At 40.9% G+C, this 15000-nt stretch overlaps 1 protein-coding gene across 5 annotated transcripts in view; it reads right to left on the bottom strand.

Moving 5' to 3' along the window:
* The window catches only part of LOC123498943 (zinc finger protein 384-like), a 426364-nt gene that overhangs the window by 303149 nt on the left and 108215 nt on the right, over nt 1-15000 (bottom strand). The window contains exon 2 of one of the 5 annotated variants that reach the window (XM_045246522.1): nt 12635-12685. The exons of 3 other annotated variants lie outside the window; for them this stretch is intronic. In XM_045246522.1, coding sequence (XP_045102457.1) covers nt 12635-12646 — 12 coding nt within the window. In that variant the 5' untranslated portion in view covers nt 12647-12685. Of the gene's footprint in view, nt 1-12634; nt 13091-15000 lie in introns of those variants that run through there. One more of the 5 variants, XM_045246521.1, reaches the window with a different exon arrangement.

Here is a 15000-nt window from a genome sequence, read left to right on the forward strand (position 1 = left end):
GCGAAAGTAGCGAAAGACTTATAAACGGATAAGGATATCCTTGCAGAGTTATTGATCGAAGTTGGGGATGCTGGCGATACTTGGCATCTCGTTAAGTAAGCCGGGAAAGACGGCCAAATTTTTCGGGGCCAAACTGTCATCATAGGATTTAGCTCCACGCGGCCCCATGACTTGGGAGAATCATTATGGCAGATTTCACTATTTTTGTCGACATAAATCAGGCGTCTTAAGAAGGAAATAAAGTGAGTACGCAAGGAAATTCCGGAAGCAAAAGTCGACGGGCTGTGGAAATCATCGCTCATCTTTTCTCCAGGATTTTCGAAGAGATGAGACGGTCGTTGCCATTTTAATCACCAATAATCAGTTCCGTACACTCCTCTCTTGGTTTTTTCCCTTATTAACAACACACATTGTCCCCTGTGCACTCCTCGGAAGGCTGGGGACAAGTCGGCCTGCCCGCAGAAGCAACCACTGACCTTCCCTGGCACGTAGCTGCAGCAAACCAAGGCAAAACTTTTATCCGAAAAAATATGAAAAGAGGAGGAAAAAATCGGGCCAATAATTCCAAGGCCCGAGGGAAGGAAAAAAATAGGATGGAGGCCGAGGAAACTCTGCCATTTTGAGGCTCCCCAAAACTGCCTGGCCAGGGATGTGTGGGTGGGAAGGAAGACTGGGGGTGGAGGCGAGGGGGTGGAGGTGGTGGCGTGTGGGAAGGAGGTGTGGTGAGGATAGGCAGGTTTGTGCTTTTGTAAGGACGGCACGACAGCGATGACTGATGAAGGTGCAAGGTGTGTGTGTGTGTGTGTGTGTGTGTGTGTGTGTGTGTGTGTGTGTGTGTGTGTGTGTGTGTGTGTGTGTGTGTGACGCACAGAAAGTGCCTAATACAATGTCTTTAACACTTTCTTCGCAATCTTCATTGCTCTTAAGGATGAAGACCAGGCCAGGATATCGTGAAAATGGGTTAAAATGGAACGAAGAAAGTGCAAACGTTTCTCTTACCCAGACTTTAAAAAATACAAGAAACTTCATCAGTCTCCGTAAATAATAAAAAGACGATAAATGGAAGATGAACTTATGACGCTGGTGGCTCCATATGACCAAGTCATTGCCTATTGTGATAAAGGAGGCAGGCTGCTGACAATGCCTAGATTTAAGTGTACTGTTTTGGTTCAGGGTGGCATCATTAGCAGCAGACCACTCACACAGGCAGCTGAGGATCTCTTAGGTGACACTAAAGTCAGATGTGGTGTTGTTCACGCTGGTTTGAATGGAGCAGTCATCCCGCCAGATCTGCTGTGTTACGAGGCTTCGTAGAAGAAGACGAGCAAACAAGTGTCCCCATCCCAGTGTTCTGAGAGACCTCATAAGTGGAGGGGTAGAGTCTGGAGGTGACGCCGCAGGAAGCTCAGCGCCTCATAGCGGGTGTTCAAGATGAGGGTTATCATACTGTAAACATATAGGCACTGCACTGTGATTGAAATATGGTTGAGCAAATCGAGGACACAGGAGAACTCTATAAAACTGACGGTTAGTTAAGTTTAAAACTCTTAAGGTTGAAGGATACAATTGAGAAAGTGAAGAGAGCAAGAGTTAGTGCAGGAACCTTTCACGATACTCGCAAATAATGCATGTAATTATGCCGGTATAGCAGAAGTAGAATGAAAAAAATAATACAAAGTGAAAAAGGCATGTGTGTGTGTGTGTGTGTGTGTGTGTGTGTGTGTGTGTGTGTGTGTGTGTGTGTGTGTGTGTGTGTGTGTGTGTGTGTGTGTGTGTGTGTGTGTGTGTGAGTGTGTGTGTGTGTGTGTGTGTGTGATTGTATGTGTGTGTATGGCATGACCAGAAGAAAAAGATTAATAAGAATGTACAAAGTTACGTGCGGGTAAACTCTGCATCTCGTGATAATAATAATTCGATAACTGTACGAAATTCAAATCAATCACTCAGAGAGAGAGAGAGAGAGAGAGAGAGAGAGAGAGAGAGAGAGAGAGAGAGAGAGAGAGAGAGAGAGAGAGAGAGAGAGAGAGAGAGAGAGAGAGAGAATTTTTTTCAACTCAACTAAAACAGCCACATTTATACCAATTAAAAGAAAACAAACCACGAACAACATAATAGCACAACTCGCAATTACAACACGACTGACAGTACCAAGAGATAACAAACACAACCCAAGCTACATGAACAGAAAACACCCACAAAATAACACATCAACGGAGAAAGAACACAAACAGATCGGGAAGGCGAGTCGAATCTACGTTGGTGCGAGGTGTGATGAGGAAAGCAATAACAAAACATGAAGAACAAAGCCTGTGAGAGAGAACATGAGAGGGAAAGGGGAAGGAAGGAAGGGAGATGAAAATAAGGCAAGGTGGCTTCAGGATAAAAGGGAAAAGGAGGCAGAGACTAATGAGGCGGTGAAGACAGAGAAGATAGGGAGAGGAGATGACAAGGGAAGGAAGAGGTGGAGGAAGAGGAAAGAGAAGAGGAGGGAGACAGGAGGAGGTAAGGTGAGGCGAAGTGTGAGGTTCGGGCTGCCTGGTGTCACTAAGCCAAACTTGCAGCAGGGGAGAGGGGGTGTTTGGGGGGGGAGGGGGCACCAAGCCAGCTCACCCATACCACCCTATCGTTACGTCATCTTTAACCTCTCTTTCTTGAGGATTTCCATGCTATTTACTTGACACATTCCTCATTCCTGCCGTAGCCCAGCCTGTGTGTTTGTGTTCATTCACCTGCCGATCTGTTCTCAAATAAAAGCTGTCGTTCGTATCTCTTTTCCCATCTATAATATTTTTCCTTAACAGGGACATTTTCTCTATAACGTTATGACAAACACGAATACTCGCACGTATATAGAGAGCATCTGTTCATTAATTAAGGGATAAGAGAAAGAAAAGACAAGGAGAGGACTTCGTAACGCCAAGGACTAAAAATAAAGCAGGTCTATGTTAAGTAAATATTTTTTCTCCAGCACCACCGCCCTCACGAGATGTTCTTTCACCTTACTGTCAAAACTCCATCTCATGTTTGCAAGTCGGATGGAAATTAGCACACACACACACACACACACACACACACACATAGAAGGATAGATTGGCAGAGACACACAGACAGACATAGTCATTCAGGCAGATACTTACATAGGTGTAGCTTTCGATTTATTGTAAACATCAATATTATGCTTATATTAATTATGTTTATATTGATAGCCATTAGTTTAAATTGTATTTAGATGACATAGACAAAACATTCTCTCTCTCTCTCTCTCTCTCTCTCTCTCTCTCTGAAGGGTAGGATGGAAATACCATCTGTTTAATATGAAAGGTGAGAATGCCTTTAATGTAGCGGAGGCCTCTCTAAATAGACGAATTCTTCATTGACTTTAGAGGAATGTTCACGGCGGGCGGGGCAAGGCAGTAGAATGATGGAAGACCAGTGGAGGTAGTTAGATCAAGGCAGGGGTGGAAGAAAGAGAGGAGAGGAAGGCAGATGAAAGGCATGTAGATCATGGATGAAGAGGGAGAATGTGGGCTAAGTAAATGTAAAGACACCTAAGGAGGAAGAAGGAAAGGAAGGAGGAGAGAGAGGGTGTAAGGGCATTAGGGAGAGAAAGTAGATGGAAGGATTACAAATGAAGAGGGACAGCGCGCGTCAAGTAGATGGAGGGATATTGAAGGCAGCGGGATTGAGAGACTGAGGTGGTGGGAATAGGGAGGATGTGGGGGAGGAGAAGGAAGAGAGGGAGGGAGGGAAAGTGGATCGCGGAGCTTAAGCAGATAGGGGGAGAATGGGAACGAGAAGACGGAATATGTGTGGAGATGACAAGGCAGACCGGTACAAGACAGTGAGTATAAGTGTGTGTTTATGTGTGTATGTGTTTGTGTTTGTGTTTGTGTGTGTGTGTGTGTGTGTGTGTGTGTGTGTGTGTGTGTGTGTGTGTGTGTGTGTGTATATATATATATATATATATATATATATATATATATATATATATATATATATATATATATATATATATATATATATATATATATATATATATATATATATATATATATATATATATGTAGACGCCACCGCTATATGTGTAACTAAATCTATACACTAACTAACAGAGAACAAGAACGAAAAAGCATTCGCGCATGTTTCAATCACACAATTTCAAGTTTCCAGGAAATATTTATCAACTATCTATTCATCTGCATCTACGCGTCCCTCTATTTATCTATCTTCCTGTATTCGTATGTATTTACTTATTTATTTATATCAAAATATTGAAGAAAAAACTCAACATAAATTCATGAAAATAAACGACCATGATAAGGAGGCATATTATTCTTTCATACCATTTTGTGGAGCGAGTAGAAAAGCAAAGTGAGCTTTCTGCCGCCACGCCGAAAGACCATCTTGGTGCGCGCCGCGGCCCACCTCCCTCTCAGGTCTTTGCGTATACTAAAGAGGAAATTTTGTGGCGCCCTTTAATTACAACGATGAAAATGATGATATATAATGGAAATTTGTGAAAATATATGCGATGGGCTTCGTTCCGGGGGAGGGAAAGAGAGAGGGGGTGAGAAGGACCAAACGAAGGAAAAATCTTGATTTTGGATTGCATGCATTCATCTTTACATATGGAAATGGCATCGTGTGTGTTTTGCGTGGGTAGCACAACGCAGCTCACATCTCAAGGAAATACATGCACATTTCCCGGCAGAGTCCGGTGTATTCACAGAGCGGCGACACATTTTATACTCGTATCTTTTGTTAATTTGACAAAATTAATATTTCATGAAACATCCCCAGCGCCGGCCTGTTTTACATCTTTCGACAACAGTGTAAAATTGTGATTTCTTTTTGAGTGGGGTTCTCTTCCTCCTCCAACAATTTCAGGCACACAGAAAGGTAATTGGGCTTTCAATTAGACAACACAGCGGAGGTTCAGCCGCCACGCGTGTCCACGTCCCTGTTAATGTCGCTAACGATGCCGAGGGTGCGGGAGGAGTGGGTGGATGGAGCATCACCCGTGGAAGTAGCCTGTGGACATCATCTACGGGAGTGTCACCTATATGTTAGCATCCCTGGCCGGCGTCACTTGGGGCATCACCTGCAGCAGCGTCACGTGGAGAGTCATGCAGCGCGTCACCTGAGGCCATAAGACCACTGCAGGTGGCCAAGAGTGGAGGCAACTTGGGGGCAATGGACAGCCACATTAAATAAACAAGACTCTAATGTTACAATACTAATTACTCGACGTTTCCACCACCCCTTCTCAATACATCTCTTAGGGCCGTTAATAATGCACTAAACAGCCAGCAGGCCACCCGGGGTCAGCCATACATAAGACATGACTCATGCCGCAGCCGCTGCCCTTGCACTCAATAATACCTTCAGTTGTACTACACATTTCATGAGTCACCGGTGCCCCTCGCCTCGCCTCGCCTGGCTCTTGGCTTTGGCTCACCCGTAAGGCACGCTAAACAGATAAAACACACACACACACACACACACACACACACACACACACACACACACACACACACACACACACAAGACATAAGTTCAAAGTCCAGTGGGCAAATTTCCTTTTCCTGCGAGCCGTGACTCCCTCCTCCTGCCGAGACACAAGATAGCGCAAGGGGCCTCATCCTCCCGTCACCTGCTTGGCCTTCCCCTCCGTGACCTAACTAGAAAGGCAAGAAATTCCGCGGCTTCTATTACTTCAAGGAGGCGAGACCGAACACCTACTCCGAGGGGAAGTAATGTCATTAGGCTTGTTCTGCTCTCTCTCTCTCTCTCTCTCTCTCTCTCTCTCTCTCTCTGTGTGTGTGTGTGTGTGTGTGTGTGTGTGTGTGTGTGTGTGTGTGTGTGTGTGTGTGTGTGTGTGTGTGTGTGTGTTTGTCTGCCTCTCTTTGTCATTCTCTTTCATTGTTTGCCTCTCTCTCTCTCTCTCTCTCTCTCTCTCTCTCTTTCCTCAGGCATGCATACATACATATACATTCATACATATATACATACATCACGTGTCCTTATCTATGCTTTCTTCACTCAAATACTTTTCTGTCCGTATTAATCCTCCATTACCCAATAAATTTCTCCTCTCCTATCTTTCTGCCGGTGACCTTCCCCATATTTTTTTCCCTCATCCCTTCTTGATTATTCATCCACGCATCGTCTTCCTGTCTTCGATCCCCCGTCCTCCCTCTTTCCCTCCACCAACCTCCCGTTTTCTTTCCCCTTTGGTTCTTTTTTGTTTCTTCTTCTTTCCTTCTTCCTTCCTCTGTGAACTCCTTACCCCTTCCCTCCTCTTTCTTCTGGTCTTGCGCTTTCTCGTCCTTCTACGTGCCTGTCTTTTGACCGTCTCTCTCTCCCTCTCTCTCTCTCTCTCTCTCTCTCTCTCTCTCTCTCTCTCTCTCTCTCTCTCTCTCTCTCTCTCTCTCATTTCTTCCTTAAAGCAAGTACCAGGCGAGGCCATTCTGTGCCGAGTGGCCGACCTTTCTCACGGTTCTCTGTACGTTTATCACCATAAAGTCGATTCTCGCCCCATTTACCCTTTGTCGTACCCATCGCCCGGCGCGCATTCCTCCACTTCTCTCGGCCCACTCACTCAAAGTCCCCAAACTTGCTCTACATTATACACTTAACCACTGTGGGGTTTGTCTTTCGTCGTTTTTATCCTTGTTTTTTTATTCCGTTCTCCCTTCCTTCCATCCCATTTCCATCTCTCGTCCCTTGTTTTTCTTCGGCCTTCGCTCTCTCGCCATCGTTCGAAAACCAACCCTAACCACCTCAGCCCATTTTCTCTCCGACCAAGAACTTCCAACCCATTTTCTTTGGAGGCTGCCGTATAGGATCCACAACTGATCATATTAACGGCGACCATCTTATTACGGCAGGCGTGTCTCCGTCCCCTTCCCAGACCTGACTTCGGCTTCCAACTTGATGCAGGGAACGCCGGGGACACGCTCGTCTCTGGGCGGCACGGAATATATACATACATTCATAAATTTCATCTCATTATATCCAGAGTCAAATCTTATCTTTCAGGCGCGCTGGTGACAACAAATTGACAGTCTTAGTGGCCCATGCTGCATCAGAGCAAACTACTGGATTTAAATGTAAATTACACGTATTCGGCTGCAGGAGAGATGGCAGCATTTAAACCTCTTTCTGGACTCGAGTGAATCCTCGCAAGCTGATACTGAAGAATACCGATCAATATTGGTGGACTGGTCGCGATGCTTGGACTGAGGCAATTTTTACAATCTCCTTCGCCTACACTGCCAAAAGCCCCCGGCTGACGAGGGAAGCCACAGCCAAGGATCCGAACGCTCGGGATTGTTCATCTGAGGAAAAGATAAAGTTTTCCTGATGGAAATGATAATTACATGAATGTGAAGATCTAAAATTTAAATGAAGGACAGCTTTTCCAGTTTCGTCTCTAGTCTAAAATTACAATATCAAGGAGATGTGTTCCCTGGTCTCCCTTTCTCCTTCCCTTCTACTTCTTTATTTCCTGTGAAGCTCCACGCGTGAACTTACTGTCGCTGCGATAGAGATACATATATGCGAAGACTATATATATATATATATATATATATATATATATATATATATATATATATATATATATATATATATATATATATATATATATATATATATATATATATATATATATATATATATATATATATATATATATATATATATATATATATATATATATATATATATATATATATATATATATATATATATATATATATATATAAGCCACAAACACACACACACACACACACACACACACACACACACACACACACGAGGATGCCGGCGCACAATATGGCAGTAGCAGCTGTAAACTAGCTTTTCAGAGTGGTCATGGGCCAACCTATCGAGGTAGCAATCAGATTGCTTTTTGTTGACCAATACTTAAACAATGGGTATAGGGAGGCGTGGTGGATGGGAAGAAGGAAGGGCAGCCTCCGCACGGCCTCAAAAATGCAGGCAACTGACCGCTGCTCATTGTGGGCGGCCGCTCCTCTCCTCCCGCTGCCACTGTTTGTACTCAGCACTCACTATTCCCTGAAACAATGATCTCCAGCTGTCCGCGACCCTGCCCCGCGGCGCACGAGAAGCAGCCCGCCCAGGCCAGCCAGGTGAAGACATCTTGGTGAGGCAACACCACTATCACACTAAACAAAGTGCACGTCCAGGAAACGCGCGCGAGCCCGCGCGCGATACACACACACACACACACACACACACACACACACACACACACACATACACGGTACATATACTTGCTATATCATCCCCAGTATTTTAATGCAATCATCTTGTTTTTCAGAAGCTGAACAAAAGTCCTTTGCAGTACAGCGGGAAAACAATGAAGACAAGATATCGGCATTTATTTCCTAAATAATATGGTTCGTAATATGGATGTGGAAAAGAATGGCTTCTTCCGACAAACGAATGAAAGGGGTAATCGTGACCTTATTGGCAGTGCTGAAGGTGCCAATTAAGGCTGTGAAGGTGCCAGTCTTTGCTTTTGTTATCATTATTATTTGTCGTGTTATTGAACGTAATAATCAAGATGGCACCATCACCACTACCACAACCACCACCACCACCACCACCAACAGCTGAGGAGAGAGTGGTGATAGTAGTGATAGTGATGAAAGAGCATGAAGGTAAGAAAATAACAAAATAACACTATGTCCAAAAACCTAGAAATAATAATAATATTAATAATAATAATAATAATAATAATAATAATAATATATATATATATATATATATATATATATATATATATATATATATATATATATATATATATATATATCAGAATGAAACCAACATAATCTAGAAATACTTCAAGAACCTAACCTTAAGAAACAATAATGTTGTGAATCCTCTGAAAATGTTAAGAATACGATACGTTAAATGCATTTATACATACATTTTTTCTACAAACTATAAAAAGAGGAGAGAAAGAGAGAGAGTGAGAGACGGGAACCTTGACGAACTGCATTGAGGGGAGAGGGGAGAGGGGAGAGGGGAGCGAGCCACAGTTTGAAGACAGAGAGATTGATGGGGAGATTGCCAAGAGAGGGGAAAAGAGGGGAGCTAGCAAGAGGGTGAGGAGGAACCGGGGGACGGGCTGAGAGAGAAGGGAGTGAGGGGAGAGGAATGATGAAGGGGAGTGAGAGGATAGAGAGAGAGAGAGAGAGAGAGAGAGAGAGAGAGAGAGAGAGAGAGAGAGAGAGAGAGAGAGAGAGAGAGAGAGAGAGAGAGAGAGAGAGAGAGAGAGCGAGAGGTAAATGAAGTGAGGGGAACCAGCCAGTGGAAAATGGAGAGAGAGAGAGAGAGAGAGAGAGAGAGAGAGAGAGAGAGAGAGAGAGAGAGAGAGAGAGAGAGAGAGAATCACACATTGACCCTCACGAAATAAGCCTCATAGTTTGCCATCAGCTGACTTGTCCCCATTCTCTCACTCTCTCTCTCTCTCTCTCTCTCTCTCTCTCTCTCTTATCAGTGGCTACTTGCAATGATAGCCATACGATAACGAATAAGGTAACTCTCTCTCTCTCTCTCTCTCTCTCTCTCTCTCTGGTTACTCAGTAGGAAAGACAATGAGGACATTCCTAACGTGTTGTTGCCTCTTCACAATATTGAGGAGGAAGACGAGTGCTTTCTACTCACTCGCTCCCCTGAGACGCAAGGTTACCGGGTACTCACTAAGCTCCCCAGGGACTGCGACCTGTTATCGTTTATCTGGTAATTTTTAGGAATATTTTCGTCAGTTGCATCCAGGTTACTGATAGGACTGTAAAGCCAGAGTCGGTATCAAAAGCCACAAGAAGTGAGGACGTTAGGAGTGTTGTTGAGGTAGATAGTCTCTTAGCCATACTCCAGTGAGAATGGGAAACTAAGTATAATCGGGCACGCTTTCTCTTCCAGCGCATACTTCATGTTAATACTTTGGTGTAAAAGGCCACTTTGTGATAGAAGTTTCAATACAATCGATGATCATGACGGTATTGTACTATGATAATGGTGGTGGTGTCGATGGCAGTGTTAGTACTGGTGGTAGTAGTAGTAGCAGCACTAGCGTTAGCATTAGCAATAGCAGCAGGAACAGCAGCAGCAGCAGCAATAGCAGCAGTAGCAGCAGAAGCAGCAGCAGCAGTAGTAGTAGTAGTAGTAGTAGTAGTAGTAGTAGTAGTAGTAGTAGTAGTAGTAGTAGTAGTAGTAGTAATGAAAAATAAACTGAATACAATAATAATAATAATAATAATAATAATAATAATATAATAATAATAATAATATTAATAATAATAATATCATTATTATTATTATTATTATTACTATTAATATGATAATAATAATAACAATAATTATCATTATTATTATCATTATTATCATTATTGTTGTTGTTGTTATTATCATTATTAGTGTGTGTGTGTGTGTGTGTGTGTGTGTGTGTGTGTGTGTGTGTGTGTGTGTGTGTGTGTGTGTGTGTGTGTGTGTGTGTGTGTGTGTGTGTGTGTGTGTGTGTGTGTGTGAATCTAGATCTTAGATATGTGGCCACAGAATCTACAAGTCACTTGTATGTCAAAAGAATGATGAGAAAAAAAGAAAAAATGTTACTATGAATATAAAAAAAAATTGCGTTATCTCAATCTTCGTGAATAAAAAAGTAAAATAAATATGAATTTTAATAAACCATGAATAAAAGTTAATAAAGCAAAATTGAAAAGGAAATATATGTAAACAGAGATTATTAGAAATTCTCGTAATCCTGAATTGACTTATCGCTCTAATATTTGATCATATCCCATGCAGAGGTTCATGCCAGAAACAACGCGAGGCGAGATTTTTTCATCGAGGTACAACTGAACTCTGTAATGTCAAAAGAATATATGAGAGGACGGCAAGTGAAAAGAATTAAAATATGATAACTTTCATCTCTCTCTCTCTCTCTCTCTCTCTCTCTCTCTCTCTCTCTGTAATGAATTCTAAAGGTAACTTGAGCGTCAGGTTATCATAGGTTACCATAAAATATTATGACGGTTCTAGCTAAGACAAAAATGATATGTACAACTGATAGTGTTTGGAACAATAGTAGTAAATACACTACTACTTAAAAGTACTACTGATGAGGAGAAAGACACCAATAACAAGAGTTACGCTACTACTTCTACTATTACTACTACTACTACTACTACTACTACTACTACTACTACTACTACTACTACGAGTACTATCATTATCATGGCTATTTTTAGTATTATTATTTTCATTATCTACATCTTTGATGTTATTATTATCAATAGCATTTTATCATGTATTATATTTATCATTAATACTATCAATATTATCATCCTTAATAAGAACGGTAACATAAGCAAAAAAAAAAAAAAAAAAAAAAAAAATAATAATAATAATAATAATAATGATGATGATGTCAATATTGTTATAATCATTATTATTATTATTATTATTATTATTATTATTATTATTATATATTATTATTATTATCATTACTATTATTGTCATCAATATTACTACCAATCTAATCATGACTAATTTTCATCACCTCACTCTCTACTCCCATCACTCACTCAATCACAATCATTACCATCATTATAAAGATCGGGATTCTCGCAACAAATAACACAACTCACGGAAATACAACAACATTAACTGCACTAAATAAAAAAAAAAGTAGATAAAACCATATTAGTAGAAAAAAAGAAAACCCCCCCAGTAAAGCACAACAAATGAAGAAAGCGCTTCCTTTTATGTTTGTGGAAATACCAGACGATTCGATGAAGTATTCACTGTTTTTTTTTCTATTCTCTGTCTTTCACGCAATTAATGACGTTCGCTTCAGCCAGAGGAAATCATGCACTGTCACTATAAACGTGGTGAAGCAGATGCCACAGAAACTTTAAGTATTACAGAAAACTGCAAACACCGATAGTGACAATAGCGTTAATAGTAAAAACAACAGTGATTATTATGCAAAAGGTAGCAACACCAAATAAGAAGGATGATAATACTTGCAACAGATAATGCAATAAAAATAATAATAATAATAATAATAATAATAATAATAATAATAATAATAATAATATCAATAATAAGATTTAATGGAAATTCTAGCAACAAACAACAAATAACAACAACAATGGCAACAATAATTATAAACAATACCAAAAAATAGGTCACAATAATAATAATAATAATAATAATAATAATAATAATAATAATAATAATAATAATAATAATAATAATTGTAATAATAAAATTGTAATAATAATAATAATAATAATAATAATAATTGTAATAGTATTAAAACAATAATAATAATAATAATAATAATAATAATAATAATAATAACAATAATAATAATAATAATAATAATAAAAATAACAATAATAATAACTTAGCATTAATATTTGAAGCATGCGCTTATTGATGTATTATTACTACTACTACTACTACTATTGCTACTACTATTACTACTACTACTACTACTACTACTACTACTACTACTACTACTACTACGTACAAACAATTATAAAAACACATATCATGAGCCATTCTACAGTATAAAAAATGGTATTACCTTGCAAAACATTTTCAAAAGATGAGCACCAGCAACAGCACACGCATCACGCTGAAAAGTTCATATAAACCTCAGATCTTACTCCTCGCATTCACTCATTCGCGACAAGACGAGAACGCAATCACTTAACACAAACTAACGTGCGAATTCTGCCTCTGCTACCCACAAGCGCCCCTGCAAACCTCGACGGGACACAAAGACACGTGACGCTTAATGGGAAATACATACAAGAGTTGAGAGTACAAAGATGAAGGACGGAAGTGTCGGCGTCCAGAAAACATATTGATAAGGCTAAGCAGAAGTAAAACTAGTTGAGTTTAAGGGTGAATGTTCTCAATGTTTAACTGTTCTTACTCAGGTCAAGGGCACACACTCAGACAGATAGACAGACAGGCAGACACACACACACACACCGCGTAGTGTAGTGGTTAGCACGCTCGACTCACAATCGAGAGGCCCGGATTCGAGTCCCGGTAAGCGGCGAAGCAAATGGGCAAGCCTCTTAATGTGTGGCCCCTGTTTATCTACTAGCAGTAAATAGGTACGGGATGTAACTCGAGGCGTTGTGGCCTCGCTTTCCCAGTGTGTGTTGTGTTTTGATGTGGTCTCAGTCCTACCCGAAGATCGGTCTATGAGCTCTGAGCTCGCTCCGTAATGGGAAAGACTGGCTGGGTGACCAGCAGACGACCGAGGTGAATTAGACACACACACACACACACACACACACACACACACACACACACAATAGAAAGGTTTCACTTACACTATACGAGTTTGATTATTCAATCGCTGAAAATTATTAACATCCATGTGTGTGTGTGTGTGTGTGTGTGTGTGTGTGTGTGTGTGTGTGTGTGTGTGTGTGTGTGTGTGTGTGTGTGTGTGTGTTGTCTAGTTGGCGGCGAGTATACATAAAGTGAAAATGAAATCAAGTAAAACACGTTATAACGTAATTATATTTAGCACAGTGTAAGGGAAAAGTCAAATTATATAAATGGAAGACTACTCGTTCATTTCTCTTTTGAGGGAATATCCAATTCTTAGTAAAGAGAATCCAATTTTCTATCCTTTGGTCGTTGTCTGTCATCTTCAGCGAGAAGAGAGGTCACTGTGAGCGTTGATATTAATGTACCTGAGAGATGTACACTACAAGAACCTGAAAGAACATTTATACACTTACATATCAATTCACTTCACTTTTAATTGTTATATTATCTGCATTTATTGGTCAAACGCAAAGAAATTATAAATGCGAAATGCAGCGTGAAATCCATTACATCACATTTTTTTTACAGTTCGTGTGGCGTTGCGCCTTCCATACACCAACTATACAATGTTGATTACAGATAACAAGAAAGACACAAAAATTCCTTACAAATTGAAAACGGTATGTGTGTGTGTGTGTGTGTGTGTGTGTGTGTGTGTGTGTGTGTGTGTGTGTGTGTGTGTGTGTGTGTGTGTGTGTGTGTGTGTGAGAGAGAGAGAGAGAGAGAGAGAGAGAGAGAGAGAGAGAGAGAGAGAGAGAGAGAGAGAGAGAGAGAGAGAGAGAGAGAGAGAGAGAGAGAGAGAGAGAGAGAGAGAGAGAGAGAGAGAGAGAGAGAGAGAGAGAAAAAAAAAAAAAAAAAAAAACATATACAAACAAACACAACAGATAATATCAGGAACTAACTACCCATGAAAAGATGACTCATCTACATATGCATCACAACAACATTACCCTAGAAAGAAAGAACCAAAAAAGCCTCGATACCATTAACTTTTGTTCCCAGCACGCCCCTCCATCAGGCTGCGCCACCCACTACACCCCAGTGCCAACTGTTCCCTCCCTCTGAGCCACGTCCGCGGCCAGCACACAGCCCACCAAACACCCAAATAACAAATAGCAAGCAGACAGGCAGTCAGCCACGCAAGCAAACACGAGGAAAGTTACACCAGTGACCTACTCCACGCTCAATAGAGCACCGCAGTACCACACACACTATTTTTTTTATTTCTCTCGCTCTCTCTCACACTGAAACGCAAACAATCACTCAAGGTCACTTTCAAAAAACATTTTTCGAAAAATCGTATGTATGTAAATTCAAAAACATTTCAAATATATTTTTTTTCTTTCTATCAAGTATTTGTTTCATGGTTGTATTTCTTTTTTATCACGAATGGAAAACGAAAAGAGAGTGGAAGTGCGGTGTGAAAGATCAGTGAGTGTGTATTCCCCGGTGCCTAGCGGGGCTCGCCAGCACAACTATGTCCTGCTGGCGTCTGTCTGGGGCGCTAAACTGACCAATAACCGAATCACCGCCGTCCATTGCCTTTGGCCACTCTATCAATCAATTTTCCACGCTAAAAATTCAACGCAAATTTCGAGT

Source organism: Portunus trituberculatus, chromosome 48 (assembly GCF_017591435.1).
Source record: "Portunus trituberculatus isolate SZX2019 chromosome 48, ASM1759143v1, whole genome shotgun sequence".
Classification (NCBI taxonomy): Eukaryota; Metazoa; Arthropoda; class Malacostraca; order Decapoda; family Portunidae; genus Portunus; species Portunus trituberculatus.